We start from the raw sequence: 20882 nt of genomic DNA, 5'->3' as shown, positions 1-20882 counted from the left end.
TCACTTAGAAAAGATGACTAAAGTTTTATTTTCAATTTATATGTAACATTAAGTAAGGTTTCTTATGTTAGCAAATGCAGGAAAAAAACAAGCATTGACAGAAGAATTGAATACTAATCTATATTGAGTTAACAGAGGTATATACATAACTAAGCAACTTATTTAGGCTTAAGGCAGGGGAGACTGGGGAATACAAAGAAAAATAAAGTTGTTGCCAATCTGGTCACTGCTTTGATTATCTAAGGGTTCTCTGAAAAATGAGAGGTGGAATATGATTGGCTAATATGGACAACTACTCAGTATTTCCTTTGCACTCGTTTAGATAGACAGCATTGCACCATATACAGCTCTTGGAGAACTAATCTGTTCTGGTTCTGCTTTGCTAAGTAGTCTTCAATTCTGAGATGGTAACTGTTATCTGTAAGAGAAAAAGCCCAAATTAGTGTATTCTAATTAATACAAATATATTTCTATATGTGATCAAAAAAGCTAAAACTCAAAAATACCGCTGGATTTTTTAACGGTCTTTAATATCTTTCTCCAAACTTAGGATCTACAAAGGTTTGACGATGGGTAGGATTATTGCAATTAATGTTTTCCACGGGCAAAGATTCTGTTTGCTGCCATAGTCTTGTATCTAAGACTATCAAGACTATATCTTGTCAAAGCAGAGTTTATTGTTGCAGCCTCCCCACCTTTACATGGCACATGCCACCCCAGCTACATTCCTGTTTCCAACAGATAGTTACTAGTATTTTGTTGATGGAGTCACAGGTCATATGTGGAGTGCCATCATTTAATGTATGTAAGAATCTTACTCCTAGCGCTGAATACTGGGCATCCACCAATGCTGGATTCATAGGACAGCGATAGCCCTGCTCTACTATCAGATTGATCCAGAATGTAAAAAGAATGATTTTGTTAAAACATGCATGATCGGGAGCTTTATTTGCAATTCTCTTACATTCTTAAAGATACATTTGCCCAAAATCAAATCTTGACTTGGAATGATATACAGTATAGTCATAATAATATTTAAACATATTACAGTGAAACCCCATTAAGATGACCACCTAAAGTTGCATTGAAAATGGTGTTCTAGAGATTCAGTCCTCCCAAAGAAGATGGTTAATGTGTATATATATATATATATATATATATATACGGTGGAACTGAAAATCTGTCATAGGAAATCTGCACTATATAAAGAGTTGGTCTTCTCCAAGAAATTTCACTATATTCATTCTCCATTCCCCATTTTTTGTTTTGATGGTTATCTTGACTAGGTTTCAGGTTCCAGATAAAAATTTCTGTTAACATTGACAATATTTTTTGTCTCTCAGGGAACTATCTAGTGATACCTGTAAACTGTTAGCTAAACTCACCATTTTCATCTTAAGTTTCTCTCCATGGTCTTAGATCCAGGGCTGGAATATTGGAACATCTTAAAAAGTCCCGAGGATACTGATTGCCCAAAAAGACATTTCGAGGAACCTCAGTAATCCTAGTGTTGTCACAGATGACACGCGCAAATGTCGATCTCTCAATCGCATTCCTCTGAGCTGTGGTGAACACTCCAGAGTTCTCATAATAAAACCTACATGGAGAGATAATTGATGAGTCTATGAAATATAGCACTTCAGTTATTTTAATAGAAACTCATTTTCCACATATTTGGCTGTTCAGGATTTAAAAAAACATGGCTGCTTTCTTCTGGGAAACAGTGTCATACCTGTCCATCGGGTTTGTCTGGTTTTGCAGATCAGCTCCATTGAACTGAATAGTTTCATATACAATACCACACATAATATATGGACAGCTGTGGTACTGTTCCTAGAATAAAGCAGCCATGTTTTTCTAATCCTGGACAACCTTTGTAATGGGGGCCCTAGTGGACATATAGGCCACTTAAATATGCTCAACTTCAATCTATTGGAAGATTGTGCTCTGATGATCTACAGGGTCACATAAGACAACAGAATCTTTATAAAGATGCAGTGCGAAGGTGTGATGACACATCATGGTAACTGTACAATGACGTAATAATGTAGACAGGGTTACCATACTTGAAATAAATACCTTTTTTGTGTATAGATACTACACATTGTAAAGGCATTACACATTATCATGTGACTATTTTGGCTGGGATGTAGTAAAGATTGGAAACCAGAAGCTTCAAGCTAAATCTCTAGGAATATGACTAAAGTTCAAACAAAATCTGAGCTATTAGAAAAAAACAGAACTTTGTTAGAAAGGTTTCCTTATAAATTATAATATATTATTAGGCCTCATTCAGGCATTTTTATATCAAAAGAAGTAACTCACCATGGCACACGAAAAAGGGGAAACATTCCATAAAGAAATACCATCCAATCCTCGTTTTGAGCATTTTGCAACTCATTGAAATACTTTAGACTATTGTAAATGTACTTACCGGTCTCCATCTCGAGCCCTACTTAGCTGGTTGCCAATTAGGCATGTAAGCAATTGTCCAATTCTGCCATTGCGAACTAAAGGTTCAGCGACTCCTCCGACCCAGATGTCAATATTTTCAGGTGTTCCGTACAGATTAATGAACTTTTGGGCCAACTCCCTGTTATTTAGCACAGTAGCTAACTCATTCAGATTGCGTGGTGCAGAAAATCCACAAAACCTTCTCCAATCATTGTATCCTATACAAATAAAATACAATATTCAGTGAAATATAAGAATTGTCATAGCTGCATCATAACCACAACTCAGGACACTAGTTTGAATAGAACCCTAAGGTGGTCATGCACATTAAATGTATATTAGAGATGAGCGAACCTACTCGGCCACGCCCCTTTTTCACCCGAGCGCTGCGATTTTCGAGTACTTCCGTACTCGGGCGAAAAGATTCAGGGGGCGCCGTGGGTGAGTGAGGGGTTGCAGCGGGGAGTGGGGGGGAGAGGGAGAGAGAGCTTCCCCCTGTTCCTCGCTGCTACCCCCCACTCCGCCACTCCTCCCCCCGCCCCCCGGCACCCCCCGAATCTTTTCACCCGAGTACAGAAGTACTCGAAAATCGCGGTGCTCGATCGAGTAATTACTCGAAACGAGTATATTCGCTCATCTCTAATGTATATCAGTCAAACCCTCCGATTTGAGTGAGTTGTCTGGCAGTGGCTTTCTCCCCACTCTACCTTTAGAACACATGCCGAGCCAAGCGTGCATATGTATGGGGGTGTTAGGCAAGATAGCTGTTGGCCCACTGAGCATTCATCAAATAGCTATCTAATGTATATGGCCACCCTTACTTGTTGGACTTCCTTACATAGACATATTTTTAAGTTCAGGCTCTAGTTTTTGTTAGCTGGTGTATGGGATTTCATGATAACTATTATCAGCCTTTGCAGTTATCTTCCAACCACACCAAAACAATAATAGAAAACTAGATTAGAAAGATCTGAGAAGATTATTCTCAACGGAATAAGCTTTAATGATGTTAGCCACTGAAACTTTCGAAGTGGAAGAAGTCTCTGCCTTCCCTCTGGTCTCCACCGAAGTGAACTCTGTTCCAAAGATAAGCAAAAAGAACTCAAATATTGGAGACTGGATCATTCAAAGCATGAACAAACAGATGCTCGATCCCTGCCAGCTGTCAGTTTCTAATTGCAAGCCTGATATAGCTTCAACTGACCTCTAATTTTAACACCCATTATGTTTTTTATGTACTTCCGGCATCCATATTCCATGGGAACTGAGGGGGACGTTGCACTGCTTTCCTCACTAGGGTTAGTACCCCCATTACTACAAGCATTAGTTTGCTCATGCCTTGCTGTGAATGGTCTGCTCTGCAATTTTCTTGGCTTAACCACATCAAAAGGGATTAGTGAAAGAATCAAGATGTCATACATTTGGACAGTCTCTAGTCTAATAGATGAGGAGCCAAAGAATATTTACCCTAAAAATGTCATAAAATATTCAAATACTGATAAATCAGAAATTTGGTAAAATGTCTCAGGTTTACTGGACTTTATTAGATCTCAATCTTAACCCTTTCCAATCCACTGTCTGATGTCTGAAGACATTCTGATTGAAGGCTGAAAAGCTTCGATGTTGGAAGACGTCCGGCAGGGTATTCCCACTGTATATTACTGGCCGCTCTGTTGTCGGGGGCCTCTCCAGCATGTCCCATACCGCAGTACTGGCTCTAGCCAGGAGATGGTGCCATTGTATAATGGCAAAAAGAGATAGCCCCCTAGGAAACCCTGAATCTAAAATTGGATTGCAAAGGGTTAAACACAAGGCAATAGCTCATGGCAGTATTATAATATCTATTTCAAGTCTTCGTATTACATATCATTCTAGGCCATCTGGAGATCGAATTTACTCTTTGTGATTTTAGGTAGTTGAAATTCATCAACTAAAAATATAAAATGCTCAAATTATTTTGCTGGTTATTAAATGTATTAGAAATGTTCTTGATGTTTTTTATTAAATGCTAAGACAAATCTTTTGATGAAGCCAAATCAAACAGGTTTGTATGGAGGGTAACCATGTTCTGACATAGTTCGGTGCACAGATTGTTGCCAGGATTACAGATGCTAATCTTAATGAATTCCACTTTGAAGCCTGGGTGTACAGAACAACCTCCAGTCTACATCATTAGATCTTTACCTTACATATTAAGCAATCGGTATGGGCAATTCTACACTCAAGTGGCCATTTTTATACCATATTATCAAATAATAATACAGATCATGTATTGTCTATTTCATTTTGAACATATGAGCTGAATATTTTATTAATATGTCATCAAACACTTTTGCAATATATGTAAAAGATATTTAGGTCTATTGCAAAGACTTGTATTTAAAGACCTTCAATAGGGCTGCCTGTATTCAAATAATAAATTGATCTATACTAAAGGTCCATTTACATGCAAAGAAAATATTTCAAACGATTAAAAGATTTTACGTTTTAGCGATAATTTTGCATAAAGTGGTAATGGACACTAATGTCTATTAACACTTTATCATCATAGAATGGTAGAGTTGGAAGGGACACCCAGGGTCATCTGGTCCAACCCCCTGCTCAGTGCAGAATTCACTAAATCACATAAATCATCTTCTTTTGCATGTAAAAGGGCCTCTGGGAACTGTTTGCAGAGCTCAGGATATGGGCTGGGCACTGCACACAACTGCATTGTCCTTGTCGGGACTGCTGGCAGAATACAATGTAATCTTCTGACTCCCGCTGAGAACAAAGCACGTGGTCTGCTGAGAGGTAGATACTTTATCTCTCTGCTGCTGAACTATGGATTTTAAGTTCACCTTAAAACTGTCCTTCAAACGAAAAGTGCATGATGGTAGCATTTACATGCAACAATTATCGCTTATTTGCAGTCATTTGAACAAATTTTGAGTGATAACTGTTGCATGTAAATGAGCCTTTCCCCCCTGCTACCATTAGGATCCAGCACTGCAGCCCAACTGTGGTCCCGATAGTTGTTAGGATAGTTGTTGTCACCAGAAGTCAGATGACCACTGCAGCCAATCAGAGATTGCAGTGTCACATTCCTAAACTTCTGGCATCATGGCATGCAGGATGTAAGCGCCAATGCCAGGAGAATGAGTGGTGACTGGGACCCCAGTTGGGCTGCAGCGCTGCATCCCAATGGTGGCAGAGGGCTAAGTATAATTCAGTTTAGTATTTTAATACAGGCATCCCTATCGATTGATCCAGTAACCAGACAACCCCTTTAAGCTTTTGAGAATTCTGTTGTGCATATTATACCAACACAGATCAAAATCTATTATAATCACCCGGTATGCCATGCTCACGGCCCCGTTGCAAATTAAGGGCCGGTAAGTCAAGCCCAGTCCGTTTAAAGAGCAGGAATAGACGCTCCCTTAACTCATCCACCACCAGTTGATTCTGACGATTTAGTTTTGCTCGATTTGCCATCAGTCCTCGGAGAAGAGTATCAATTCCACCTGTGTAGAACACATAAGATAGTTGTATAGAATGCATCTACCTGTTCAAGTCCATATTGTTTTTCACAAAGATTAGAATTAGTGCAACAAATGTAGTTTGTCAGCTGAAAGGCCTTGAAAATTGACAATTACTTTACTGAGCCAGAAATGTATTTAGTACAAGTGAGTGTTTACTTTTTAACACCATATGGGGTTTTGGTCGCACATTTCATGCTAATTCATTTCTTATTATATCTTTATAGCAGTCAGATCTCAGCTCTGTATCTATTCCTCTAATTAGAATTAGCCTTTGGATGAAGTAAGCCAGAACCTTATCATTTAACTCTATATGTATACAGTCAACTTGTTGCCGGGGATCCAAAAATGGAACTTTAAGTGCTATAAAGATGGATCCGCATAGAAATGTAGAGCAATGAGCACTAGAGATGAGCGAGTATACTCGCTAAGGCACATTACTCGAGCGAGTAGTGCCTTAGCCGAGTATCTCCCCGCTCGTCTCTTAAGATTCGGGGGCCGGCGCAGCTGACAGGTGAGTTGCGGACCCTCTTGTTCCTCCCCGCTCTCCCCCGCCACTCCCCGCCCCCCGCCGGCCCCCGAATCTTTAGAGACGAGCGGGGAGATACTTGACTAAGTCACTACTCGCTCGAGTAATGTGCCTTAGCGAGTATACTCGCTCATCTCTAATGAGCACCTCTAATGGTGAGAAATAAAGGTCTACATCCATATACTTTAGTCCATATTGGCCATTACAGTTTTTATACCTGGACATACTATACATATTCAGTAACGAGTGAAGAATGAAGGACCTTTCATGGATGTATTGTGCGTAAACTAAAGATCTTTCATCTACATGTTGGACAAAAAATTTTCAAATGCGGTTGACTTATTTCCAGCTAATGACATGTGTTATTGGTCAACTAAAATGTTCGTTTATTGCTAATTTTCACTCAACAAGTAGCCGTTTTCATTGCAATTGCCTATTTTTGTTAAGTTTTAGTCTGATGTTTATTGGTGCCTTTATACCAAGGAATCATTAACTTTTTATGTACTGTGTAAATCTTAAAGCTGCTCGCGCTCACCATCCTTCTACATCTGTTCAGGAATTGGACCATGTCTTCTATGCACACTGATGGGGTCTCGGCCAGGATACTGATCTCTACTGGCATGCTTTGTTAGTGTGCTGTGGTCCACTATGGTGATATAATAGTTAATGCTTCATTGTCTTTGATTTCTGTTAGCACAGAGGTTCCTAGTTAAAGGGAACCAGTCACCAGGTTCATGCTGCCCAAAGCAAGGGCAGCATGAACCTGGGACAAATAGGCACAGTGCTCCCATCTAAGGCCTCATGTCCACGGGCAAAATATGATTTAAAATCCGCAGCGGATCACCCGCATGCGGATCCGCATCACATAGGGATTCATTGACCACCCGCGGGTAGATAAATACCCGCGGATGGTCAATAAAAGCGAATTTAAAAAAATATGGAGCATGAAAAAAAATGGACATGCTCCATTTAGGTGCGGGTCTCCTGCGCGGACGGCTCCCGCAGGCTTCTATTGAAGCCTATGGAAGCCGTCCGGATCCGCGGGAGACCTAAAATAAGAATATACTCACCTGCTCCGGATCTTCCCTTCTTCGCGGCTTCATCTTCTCTCCGTCGCGGCCGGATCTTTTTTCTTCGGGCCGGCGCATGCGCGCAGCACACAACCGGCATGCCGTGCACATCCGCCGGGCCGAAGAAAGAAGATCCGTCCGCGATGGAGAGAAGATCAAGCCGCGAAGAAGTGAGGATCCGGAGCGTGCGGAGAGGTGAGTAATTGCTATTTTCATCCCTCATGTCCGCAGGGCAGGAGGGACCCACTACGGATTCTCCATGGAGAATCTGTAGCGGGCCTGAATTTCCCCGTGGACATGAGGCCTAACAGTTACTCCAAAACACTGTGGCATTTCAGAATGAGCACACTTTACAGTTTGACTTGGAATGAAGAACTCAAATCAAAAAGGCAGGCCGTTCTGGCCTTTCCCTGCCTGCAGCACATAGATTGACAGCTTTCTCCCTGCTTGAGTATAGGGAGAGAACTGTCAGTCAACACGTGCTATGAGTGGGGAGAGGCCACCTCTGAGAGCTCTGATCCGAGTCAAATTATAAAGTGTATTCACTCTGAAACGCTGCATCTTTGCAGAATAACACTTAGATGGAAGCAATGAGCATATCTGTCCCGTGTTCATGCTGCTCTATGGCCACTGAAGCGTGTGAGTGGGTAAGCAGTCATGTCCACAATCAACGGCATGTGACCCCACCGCCACTTCCTCCAGGTTCTGGGAAGCAGGCACCAAGGCTGCAGTGCTGGATGGGGAGCCACTGGGAAAAGTGAGTATTCAAGCCTTCTTCATTTTAAGCCCTCTTAACTCATTTTAAATGTCCTGCAAAATCCCTTAAAAAGGGTCCACCATTAACAGCGACGGTAGGTGTCATTATATGACTTCCATTCTCATATTTAAGATCTTATTCCCAATAGCACATAAACATGATCTGACCATTTGGGAACTGTCCCCATTAGTGAAATTAACCTTTTGTGTTAAACTTTTTGCATTTACATGAAAATATTACCTTGTCTGACCACTCTCCAGCTATTGAAGAAAGTCATGTGAAGAGGGGTCTGTGGCTCTGGAGCATAGGGGCGATAGCCATCTGCAAGGCGGTATATGAATGGCTGTATGAGAGTATGGCCCATGCGGAACACCACAGTGAATACATTGGCCACTCTTGGATCCACAGACTCGTTATAGCCTCTGTATGTAGGGAGCACCCTGGGTGTCTCTGATCCCAACAGTAAAGGCAGCCAATCTTTGTATGTGATTTTCTGTCAAACGGGAAAAAAGCAAATGATAGAGAACATAAAAATGTAATTTTAAAAAAAATGGAAAAAAGAGTAATGAAAAAAAAAACAATATAGCACAATTAGCATGCATGCATATAGCATGGGGTGCATCAAAAGACATCTAGGGGTACATGAGGAGAACACTGTTCTTCCTCTTTACAAGTCACTGGTCAGACCACACATGGAATATTGTGGACAGTTTTGGGCATCGGTACTTAAGAAGGACATATCAGAGCTTGAGCGGGTACAAAGGCAGGCAACTAAAGTGATAAATGGGATGGGTGGACTACAACACCAGGAGAGGTTATCAAAGCTGGGGTTATTTGGTTTTGAAAAAAGATGGCCAAGGGACGATCTAATAACTATGTATTAATATATCAGAGATCTTTCCCAATCAACTAGGGGACATCATCTACGTCTAGAAGAAAGAAAGTTTCTACATCAACATAGAAGGGGGTTCTTTACTGTAAGAGCAGTGAGACTATGGAACTCTCTGCCTGAGGAGGTGGTGATGGTGAACTCACTAAAATAGTTCAAGAGGGGTCTGGACGCCTTTCTAGAGTGATACAATATTACATGTTGTTGTCACTAATTACTTCAGAAGGATCGTTGATCCGGGGATTATTCTAGTTGCCAGAATTTTTTGCCTTCCTCTGGATCAACATTGCAGGATAATAGGCTGAACTGGATGGACATCTGTAATTTCTCAGCCTTACATAATATGTTTTAATGTTACCTGTAAGATTCCTCCTACAACCTTCCTTGCTTCTTGATACAAGGTCTCACCAGACCATCTTGGATTCATCCTCCGCAGCTCAGTTGCTATACGATTGTGTTCACGTACAAAGAGTGTGTGAAAGGCAGTGAGGCCAGGTTGCTCACTGACACGGGGGTCTCCTACATGGAATAAAAACAGACAATATAGTTTAGTAGGATCTTATAGTCTAATGTATAAAATATTCACTGAAGATGGAGAGAACAATAAGAACTGTAAAATGAACTATAACAATAAAAACTCGGATTAGTCACTTCATCCGAAACTGTTCATCAGTTGAAACTTATTATATTAGATTCAGTTATTACAGGCAGAGACTGGACAAGATTATGTTGCAGCCACAACAGAACCCTGAAGCCTAAGGGACCTTTCATACTGGCCGGAATATTCTACAACAGCTTCACGGAATATGCCGTGCCTGAATTCCGCACCAAAATCCGCACTGTTAACTGCAGATTTTGATGCAGAATTGCCATCAGAATTCTGATATCTTCAATTCCGCATCAAAATCCAAACGTTAGGATATGGTGCCGAATATTCCACAGGAGGGCATATCCTGCAACACTGCTACAGAATATTCCGTCCCGTGTGAAGGTCGCAAATGAGCAAAAAGAAGTCCCTGTTCCCCATATGAGGAGACCAGTACTATAAATGATGGCTGATTGTGGCCATCCAATGGCATTATAAATGAGCAGATATCTGCTAACATATTTGCGTGACATATCTGCCATTAGAGATTAAGCAAGAACCAGAATTATTTATAAAACAAAAATCTGATCATCTATTAACCCTTTCCAATCCACTGTCTGACGTCTTCCTACATTCTGATTGAAGCTTGTACAGCTCCAATGTCAGAAGACGTCCGACAGGGCATTCTTACCGTCTATTGCCAGCCAATCCACTGTTGGAGCCTCTCTGGCGCACACACTGGCTTTAGCCAGCAGATGGCACTGTTGTATAACAGCAAAAAGAGAAATTATTATAGGAAACTCTGAATCCAAATTTGGATTGGAAAGTGTTAAAGGGGTTAGCTGGATCTTTGAGCATTTTTTAATATTGATACCCTGTTCTCAGGATAGGTCATCAATAGATGATTAGTGGTTTTGTTTCGTCTCGTTATGCGGATGTGATTATGCCGGTCGCATCATGGGACTAAATAACGCCCGTCTGTTTAAGCCCTGATTGTAAACAACAAATGCTTCCACTCACTGACAGTAAACGGAGATCTTGAAAGTAACAATCTCTGTACAATCTACTGCTGACTGTTTTTCAATATTTAGCCTGATTTGTTTTTTATTTATAAGCATTCATCTTTTTTTTAACCCATGCTAGTTTATGTAAGTATGTCAGATTTGTACCTCCCAAGAAACAGGGGAGTCCAGATTTATTAGTCAGGACGCAGAAGTCTTCTTGCGCTGTTTCAAATGGAAGAAATGCAAGTCCGTTGTCTGTGAAGTTCTGGTTAATGGCCATAAGTCCAAACTGATTTGTATTATTACGTAGTTGGAACGACAGTGGCAGATCACTGCCGTACACTTGGCTCCCGTCAACGAACGAGGTGAGAATATTTATCTGCTCCCGGATGGGAGATCCTGGGGTGCATACAGGAGAGGAGCGGAAGAGAGGGATACAGTCACTACGATTTCGAAACCGAGGATCATTTGCTGGAATCTGCAAGCAGGAAAAGGCAACAGTTTATGTTATAAATAAAACTAGAGCGCCAAATACTGATAGTCACAAGATAAAATGTATCAATATTCATGTTATGTGTCCCCAAAATGTTAAATGCGTCATCTTATTTATAACGAAAGTTGTCTCTTTCTTCAGGGCAAATGCCTAAGGCCGGGTCAGATTCCGACTGCCAAATCTCGCAGTGGAATCAGACCTGGCGTCCCACAGAGACCCCATACTCATCTCTCCAGATCCGCACACCGCCGGAAGAAAGAACACGACCGGCTCCATTGCCGGTCATGTGTTCTTTCTTCCGGCGGTTCGGAGAGTCATCCGTACCTGCAGTGCGGCCGTCTTCTTCGTGCAGTAACAGGGGCGCATCGGCGCCCGGATGCACCCGTGTAACTGAACCCTTCGAAGCATCCATATTCCAGGCATTTACTATTGATGACCTTAATGGAAGCAAAGCCATCTATTACACTTCCAACCCTGACCACCAATGCAGACCTCCGGCCTCACTTCACTGACAGCAGACAGGAGGATCAGCTGATCAGCGGGGACCCCAGGTGACAGAACCTTGCCAATCAACTATTGATAAGCTATCCTGAAGATAGGTCATCAGTAATGAATGCCTGGAATACCCTATTAAGGATGAATTGATAAGCTATAAATAGTGGAGAAATCCTGCACCACGTGTTCAATTCTTTTGCAGCACCCCACAGGAGAATAATTCAGTATATACTTTCACTTTTTTATACTTTTTTTTGCCTTAATCACAAATGTAAAAAAAAGCATTGCTTTTTTTAAATTGGTAAATGTGGTTTTTACTGGTGTTTAGGTGTGGCCTTTTTTTAATTCACACATTTCTAACATGCATTATTTTTATGGCATTTGTCATGTCCCATAAAGAAGGCTATACAAAAACGCAAGGAAAAAATGTACAATCTGCTGTAGCTGCAAAGAAAAGGCCAGTGGTTTACATGATCCAGCATCCTGATCTTGGACTCCATATCCATCATGGTCTGCATGCAAATGGGAGATGTTACAATACCTCAGCAGCATCACCTACTAGAAGGTAGCTGCCCTACAAGTCAGTGTCAAGCCTTGTAACATGGCTCGGAATATAACTCCAAACCAGAGAAAATATTTTATATATGTAAAACAGTCTCATTATAAGCCAAAACCAGAGTCCTCTCCAGTTGGAAAAGACATCCTTGTACAGACAGATGTTTGGGGGCTTTTCTCCCTTGTATAGTCCAGTAGGTTTCTGGCTGGCTGGGTGAGAGACCTGTAATGTGGGTCAGGATGAGTACAGTTTCTCCTAGTAGGCTGGAGGAGACTTATAAGGTCATGAAATCGCCACCTATCAGAAGGCATTCCTACAAGTCAATGTCCAACTTTCTAACAGGCCTTGTAACAATGACTGGGAATATAAGCCAAAACCAGTCTTGGAGAAAATATTTTATGTACGTGAAACAGACTCGCTTTCATGAGAGTTCTAAAGACAATTTATAAAGCAAATTTGGTGTTAAAAAAATTAAAATTTTGGTGCAAGCCCTTCTTGGGCAAACAATTTGCAACTTATAAGCCAGTTTAAGGCACTTTAAAAAAAAGTTGGCATGGCCCCCTCAGCCCGAAAGATTTATGTAGAATTTAAATCAGAAATTGGCTTCAATTATTCCAGACACTTACTCCAGCTCACGCCCAGCTTAGATTTCTGTATATGCACACAGACGACCCGATATGCACCTAATGTATGAAATGGCCTCTTCATACGATTATAGTACAGGTGGTCCCCGACTTGCAAACAGGTTCCGTTCCGGGAGCCCGTTCGCAAGTCCGTTTTGTTCGCAAGTCGAACAAATGGTATGGAGCGGGTGGATCCCGCTCCATACAACGTCGGTTGCCGGCTGTTCTTACAGCGGGCACCCGGCGGCAGCAGTTCCGACGAGCCGCGCCGCTTGTCAGAACTGTTAACACTTTAAATACCGCTCTGACAGCGGTATTTAGAGTGTTAACAGTTCCGCCGAGCGGCGCAGCTCGTCGGAACTGCTGCCGCCGGGTGCCCGCTGCACCCGACGTTCAGGGGGCCCGTACAGCGTCCCACGATAAGATCGCGGGACGCTGTGCGGTTGCTAGGCAGCCGGGGACCTCCTGAAAGGCCCCAGGGCTGTCTATGCAGAGTGCCCATCAAGCGCACGGCTTGATAGGCGCTCTGCATAGACAGCCCTAGGGCCTTTCAGAAGGCCCCCGGCTGCCTAGCAACCGCGATCTGACCGGACAGGCTTCTATCAGGCTTGATAGAAGCTTGTCCGGTCCCTGCACAGTATGATGTAATGCCATAGCATTACATCATACTGTGCAGAAGAGATAGTTCGTATCTTGCGAAATTCGTAAGTCAAATGTTCGCAAGTCGGGGACTATCTGCATTGTGCAAGGATTTTATGGTTCTTAATAGTGTTATATACCATTTTTAGTGATTTTGGTGAACTTCCGGTTCGGTTCAAACTAATTCGAACCGGCCGAACCAAACTCTTCCATCACTAGTCCCATGGTACATACCAAAGCAGAGAGATATTATGCAATCAAAAATGGCATTGTATAGGGGTTAAGTTTAGAGATGAGCAAGTATACTCGCTAAGGCACATTACTCGAGCGAGTAGTGCCTTAGCTGAGTATCTCCCCGCTTGTCTCTAAAGATTCGGGGGCGGGGGGGGGGGCGGGGAGCGGCGGGGGAGAGCGGGGAGGAACGGCCGCTCCCCACTGCAACTCACCTGTCACCCACGCCAGTCCCCGAATCTTTAGACATGAGTGGGGAGACACTCGGCTAATGCACTACTCGCTCGAGTACTGTGCCTTAGCGAGTATACTCGCTCATCTCTAGTTAAGATATAACTGCAATATTCAGTTGGGCCAAGCATGTCATTGGTTGGGGACAACTGACTTAGGATAAAAGGAAAGCGAAAATCTGGCACAGAAAAATCTGCTCTACATCCGAGCTGGTACACTGTACTACTACTAGATTATTTAGCTTGTCGAAATGTGTTGGTTACCTGTAGTGGAAAGCAGGGGGGTGCTTTTTCACAGCTTTGATCACAATCCACACCTTCAAGGAAAGTTGACCTTGCAGGAGTCTCAGGGGAGAGATCAAGGTCATGGTCTGTCCATTGTCCCCATTGCATAAAGATAAGTGCTCGACCATTATCTAGGGTGATATTTTCAGTGGGGAATCTGACGATTTCATTGGACACTTGACGAGCCTAATTAAAAATATAAATGTGAGCATCAAGCTTTCAGATTGGCATATTGCTGCAAGTTTTGGATGACTGATGTGTTCCCATTAACTCTGGGAGCACCGTACCAGAGGAAAAGCAGTATTAAATATCATCAGTTTTTTCTTACCAAAGGGAGACGGAATCCATTAATTCTACGATTTTCAGTCCAGCCACGAGGAACGGACATCCCATCCTCATACTGAGCAGGCAGTAAACGTAAAAACCCAGTGTTGGAAGCACCAAGAGTGGGATTTCTCCTGGAAACATACAATGAGACAAAAATTTGTTTACTTTTGGCAACTTCTAATAGAAGGCTGTTAAGTCTGATCCTAATTCATAAGTCCTTCACTATTTATTGGAGACCTTACTGATAACGTCTCACCTGTTATTGCACTGTCCAGTAATGGTGCGGTATTTAGTGCTCTCGCAAACTTTTGGAAGGTGTTGATTTGCACAGCCGGAAATCCTAGAAATAGTTTCCATCTGGTTCTTCGTTAGTAGATCTGAAATACAAGCATTGCTAATAGCTGAAACAGCTCCTTTTCTGTCCATTGACTCTGTCTAATAATGCAGCTAAGCACCATTTAAATGGTGTTTCCAGATTTACAATTTATCACCTCTCTATAGGTTTGGTGATAAGTGTAAGGTCACCGGGGGGAGGAGGGGGGTTGGACCTCTGGGACGCGAACCAATTCTAAGAACAGGGGTCCTAGTCCTCCATTTAAATGGAGCAGTGGTCATGTCACTGTATCCAAACTCTACAGCATTGATGGAGATAGATGAGCATTACATCAATTTAAGCAAGAAGCAGGAAAAATATGGTACAAAAATAAAAGCTAAACCCTCAGTTGCTTGTGTTGCCCGGTAAAAGAGGACTTGGGACTAGAGTACCTGAAATATTGTAAGGACGATCATAAAAGTATTTGACTTTTCCTTCCAGAAGTTGGAGAGTAGTGCCCATGTAATCAGCAGCTCGTATGACATTTCTGCTTCCCGCAACAGGCTGCTTGAAGTAAGCCATGAGATCGCGAGCATCTACCGTCTTCTTCCTTAAACGTTCTTTCAAACTGGGTAATAGAGCAACATATTAGCTTCTCCAACTGGTTTTGTACATGAAGTGCATGTCCATTCTTGAATATTATTTTTATTACCTAAATCCATAATTCTGTGCTTATTCCTCTCTTTATCCTTTGTACAAATATACTTGGATGGAGATGCAACTACTGATGTGTAGTACTGAAAGTGATCAGTTCCAACCAGGGTCAACCTAGGAGGCGTGCAACCTGTGCAAGCATATGGAGTGCATTGCATCCTCTGTTACTGACCCTGATATCCGGGGCACTTGTAGCTTACATGCTGGATCACATGCTTGAGGCACAAACCTATGGAAAGACATCTTGCACAGAGTGTGCCTACATTCCCTAGTTTATTGATTGGACAGTGTTTAGGCATCTGTGTTGTTTGGTGCCTTACGGAAGAAGTATTATGGACTGTATGACTATTGTTTGTCATTATAAGGTGGAATATAAAGGGGCAGCATAAAAAGTAGTTACTATACAGGGCACTAACCAACACTTATCTTTTATGCTTCCATTAGTCTTAGAAAAGTTGTGCTTTGAAAGCTATCCTCTATCCGCCACTGCCCACACTTCAGGGTGTGCTGGAGCCCTTGTTCTCGGGAGCAGTAGGGGTCCAAGCAGTTGGACCCCACCAATCTGAAAGTTACTCCCAATCCTGAGGATAGGGGATAACTTTCAGTTATGGTACAACCCCTTTAAACACTATGTTTAACTATAATATAAGAACAACCCATGTGGTGCAATGTAAATGCATGATATTACCTACAATATGAATTTTTAAAAAAATAGGAAAACCCTATAAAGTGGGAAAATAAGTGCTCTCCTTCTGAGAAAAATACATTGTGGGAGATTTACTAATCCTAGAGTAGGTTGTTCATCTGGCACATGGTGGTGCTGCCAGATGAAATAAAAGTCTTAAGAAGCTTGGGTCACTGTTAGATTGGTGCACCCTGTACTCAGACCGGCGTATGAAGAGCTAGTCGAAGTAAACATGCCCATGTAAATGTAGACCAGGCAGTCTACAAATATGCCAAATATATCACTGTGGCTCATGCTGTATGATACATTTGGTGCATCTTTAGACAATTTTGTCAAAGATTACACCACTTATTAGTTGGCATAGTTTACAGCAAAGTTTTGCAGCAATTTTTGCACATGGTATTGCATCTAAGTTACACCTCCTTTAGGCCACTTTCACACGGGCAAGAGAATCATGCAAGATTCTTTTGAATGGAGTCATATACATGAGTATATGCCGTGATGAGCACCGCATCACGGCATGTTCTAACTTTTTGTGTTCCTGGGAACGCTTTGCCTATTGTTTTCAATGGGACTGTAAAACACACCGCAGGGCATGCAATGTACATGCGAGTGCGATACAAGGTTTCCCATTGAAAACAATGGGAAACACTTGACAATCCTGAAAGCCACGCTGGAGGGTCACAACTTCACAGCAGTGATTGGAGGAGTTTTTGACAGGGTACCTCACATGCTCACGAGCATGATATCGGGCTGAGTTTCCCGCCTGATATTGCGCTTGGCCGTGTGTATGGAGCCTTCTTGCTAAACCACTCCTTTTTCAGATAAACCATGACTTATCAAGTATGGCACCCAACGGGGGGAATTTATCATATTCGGTATATTCAAAGTGAATTTTGTTGGAGGCAACGCTGCCATTATTTGTAACAAATGCATCAAATTTCGCTTGATGTTAAGACATTTGCCAGATCTTGAAATATGCGTAGTGATATCTGTACAGTATTTACAACACCCAACTACTGGAGTAGCTTTGGTCCAAATATTTTAGTCTTCTTTAAAAAATCGAAAACAACTTTTTTTAATCATTTGAGAATTTTTAGAAGTCTTGTCGAAATTTGAAATTTGTCTAAAAACCTCCCGCCACTGAAAGCGCAATTTCTTTTTAGACACTTTTGAAAATTGTCCAGTGACACTAAGCATCTGTTCTCTTTGGCACAAATTACTAGTAAGGCTGCTTTCACATCTGCATCGGGGTTTCCTGCTCTGTTATAGAAGCAGGAATGAGAAATCCCCATGGTCGAACAGATCCATCTTATCACGGAACCGAACAGCACCAAACGGACCCCATGACTAGAATGGGGTTCATTTTGTTTCCGCTCTGCTGTCTGATAGTTTAACGGACAAAAAAGCATTTTTTTCTTTCGGTATATTGTGCGGTATTCGCAATGGAACCTCCAAATGGAGGTTCCAGCGCAGATGTGATAGCGGCCTTAATTTATCTAAGTTTTGTGTCAAAAAGAAGGCGCAGCTTACACCTGAATTGTGTAAAACACTCATAGTGAATGTATCCCAAGTGTCTTAAACTCATAGCATATGTAGTACAAGGCATGCAACTTAGTAAATTTCCCCCTTGTTTACATCTATGGCCACTTTCACCCAAAGTCTTTACTATCTTTACTAAACTAACCCCATTCATGGCATATCTAGTGCAACATCTACAGTAAATTCTTATCACTCAGCATTGTGTCACAGTTTCTACAATGTGATGATGTCATTTATAACTAAAGTACCATATACGGTATTGTATCATTTCTCGTAAAACCCCAACCTGCATCACCCACAGCATCACTGTATTCCTACTTACATCTGACGGGTGTTTTTATAGGCTGTATCTACCAGGTGTTTGGCTTCCTTGGCACAACTTTCTATAAAGTCATTATTCAGTTCCTCAATTCCATCTGCAAAGCAAATATTTAAAAAGTTACTAGCATAGATGAACGCGGACATATCACGAAAGACTTTATAGGTGTAGTATCGTTACCTAAAGTAGTTCAATGCATTAGTGCAGTCCACAGGCATAGAAATATCATGTAGACGTCAGACTTACTGTTACAGACCTCTTACCAGAGGGGTAAGCTGGACTCAGGTTCGGCTTTTAGCAAAAACAAAAATCTAGGGCTACACAAAGACTTTTGCCGATGACGGGAGTCATGTGACAAAAAGATTGTTGTGTAGTCCTTCAACCTCGTATCAATGCGGTCATGGTGTGAACACATTATGTCTCCACCATGACCAGCAGATCCAAAAAATCCAACTTCAGTGAATTTTCTGCAACCTATGGGTCATAGCCACCTGAGACTTGCAACGTGACCTCAATGAGCCATTCAAGCCTGCACCACATCTGTAGCCAGTGATTGGCTGAGTGGTCACATGTACAATAAACCTCACAGCATTGCTGCAGCCTCTTCATGGACCACAGTGGTTGGAACCAGAACTACTGCACTGGATAGGGAGACATCTAATTGATAAGTATTGATTTTTTAAATTATTATTTTAGCCCATTCTCTGCCCAATTTAAATTTTTTTTTAATTGTCAGAAAACCCCTTTAAGAGCATCATCTACAACGAAGTACCATACCCAGGCACTGGTAACTGAAGATGGGCCTAAATAGGGTTTCTGGACCTACTTACAGGCATGATACCGAGTGAACAAGGATACAATTCTAGGGTACGATTACATTGAGTGGAAAAAAATTATATATATATATATATATATATATATATATATATATATATATATATATAATGGTATATATCACATGATATTGAACATCTTTATTAATGGGAACCTGTCAGTTCCCCTAAGCTAAAAGCAGCAGGGTATAGTGACTGACACACTGATGACAGCAGTCTGTCATTTATACAGATCAGTAGAGGTGGTTTTACAAACCTTACTTTTGAAACTTTGCAGGGCGGGACTGGAGATAAGTCCAATGAAGCTCATGTATATTCATATATTTTCCCCAGCCACCCAACCCCACCCCCGGCCACCCTCCAGTCTCTGATTGACAGGTTTCCCCATATGCACAGTAACACAGAAGGACCTATTAATCAGCATCTAGTAGGTGCAACAGGGTTTGGGGGAAGTGCGCATATCTGAATATACATGAGATTCATTGGAGTCACCTCCAGTCCAACTCTACAAAGTTTCAAAAGTAAGATTTGCAAAACCACTTAACCAATCAGTATTAGTGACAGACCACTTAATTCAGCATCTCCATGTATGTCACTATACCTTACAGGAACTGACAGATTCTCTTTAAAGAGCAAACCAGTAAGATTAAGTAAAAGTAGTATTTAGAATTTACCATAGTAAGAGGATGAAGTTGTATGTATAAGTCCCCATACCAGCAGCAACCAAACACCAGGGTGCAGAGGAGTCATGCTGTAGAAAAAAAAAGACAAAAATAAAGAATAAGCGCGGTTTCACAAACAGCAGAAATAATGCAGAATTTGCTGCAGCAGCATTTACAGTACAAGCCGTATGGAGGCGATATCTAAAATCTCCTTCACAGGGTGGAAAACTTCTGCAAAGCATGCCAATTTATGCTGCGGATTTAAACCCCTGCAATACAAAGGTTAAAATCTCTCGCAGATCTGCTAAAAAAATCCGCAACCAAATCCGGAAACATTTAGGTGCAGATTTGGCCACTGCGGATTACTGCCAGCATATTTGCGGTGGGCTTGCCGCTGCCGGGAAAGACAGTGAATTAACATGGGAAAGACAATGAGAGTAATAGCAAGAGCCCTGAACATGACTCACGCGACGGGTCCTCTGCGCTGTCACCCAGCTCTCTGATGGAGATTTATAGTGTTGTAATGGTGAAGAGAGAACACCCACAGGGACGGCCTGGCTATTAGGAATAGGGACGATTGGGACACAGCGATTGGGACACAGGAAATATCTGGTCATTTGCTTCACAAGGGCTTCTAAAGGCAAAACTAATGTAATCTTTAGAGCCAGATGTCTGAAATCTATTTATGACAAAATGAAATAGTATTATATAATAGTGTATTCTGAACATATGTCATATTCGGGCGTCGTCACACTGGCGAGAAAATAGCGCAATTTTCACACGATGCGAGTAAAAACGCAGAATTATGAAACCAATGATTTTCAATGGTTTTACTCGTGCGATGTTGCAAGAATAAAAAAAAGGTGGCATACCCTTTCTTTTTGCGATGTGCAATATTTTTCTTATCTCCCATGTTTCCCTCAAGGAGCCTCTTTTTTTATCGCTTTGCAAAGCACAAACTTGCAAATTTTGTGCGATGCGTTTTTAACATCAGGAAGTCCTATTGAGTTTTGCGCTAAAAAATCACGACAAAATCACGCAATCAAAACACGCAAGAAAATTGCAAGCGGCAGTGATGTTTTATTGCGAAAAAGCAGCGCTAATGCTCAAAAATTGGGGGGGGGGGAA

The 20882-nt window shown here is 41.8% G+C and overlaps 1 protein-coding gene across 1 annotated transcript; it reads right to left on the bottom strand.

The window, feature by feature from the left end:
* On the bottom strand, positions 1-19869 carry LOC136625436 (myeloperoxidase-like). The gene is made up of 13 exons (XM_066599611.1): positions 19767-19869; positions 18263-18356; positions 15452-15627; positions 14943-15063; positions 14688-14817; positions 14339-14545; positions 10973-11285; positions 9576-9736; positions 8569-8821; positions 5787-5957; positions 2435-2672; positions 1386-1597; positions 1-418 (listed from the first exon to the last, which is right to left on the bottom strand). The coding sequence occupies exons 1-12, from the start codon at positions 19840-19842 to the stop codon at positions 1396-1398; spliced, it is 2142 nt and encodes a 713-aa protein (XP_066455708.1). The 5' UTR covers positions 19843-19869; the 3' UTR covers positions 1-418; positions 1386-1395.
* Between the last annotated feature and the right edge of the window lie 1013 nt (positions 19870-20882).

Source organism: Eleutherodactylus coqui, chromosome 4 (genome assembly GCF_035609145.1).
Source record: "Eleutherodactylus coqui strain aEleCoq1 chromosome 4, aEleCoq1.hap1, whole genome shotgun sequence".
Classification (NCBI taxonomy): Eukaryota; Metazoa; Chordata; class Amphibia; order Anura; family Eleutherodactylidae; genus Eleutherodactylus; species Eleutherodactylus coqui.
This window is presented reverse-complemented; position numbering and strand designations above follow the sequence as displayed.

Coding starts and splice junctions, on each gene's coding strand:
- LOC136625436 (XM_066599611.1), bottom strand. CDS start 19,842: ATGACTCCTCTGCACCCTGGTGTTTGGTTGCTGCTGGTATGGGGACTT. Junction 5,958..8,568: donor CTGGAGAGTGGTCAGACAAG/GTAATATTTTCA, acceptor TGTTCTACACAG/GTGGAATTGATACTCTTCTC. Junction 2,673..5,786: donor CCGTGAGCATGGCATACCGG/GTGATTATAATA, acceptor TTATTTGTATAG/GATACAATGATTGGAGAAGG.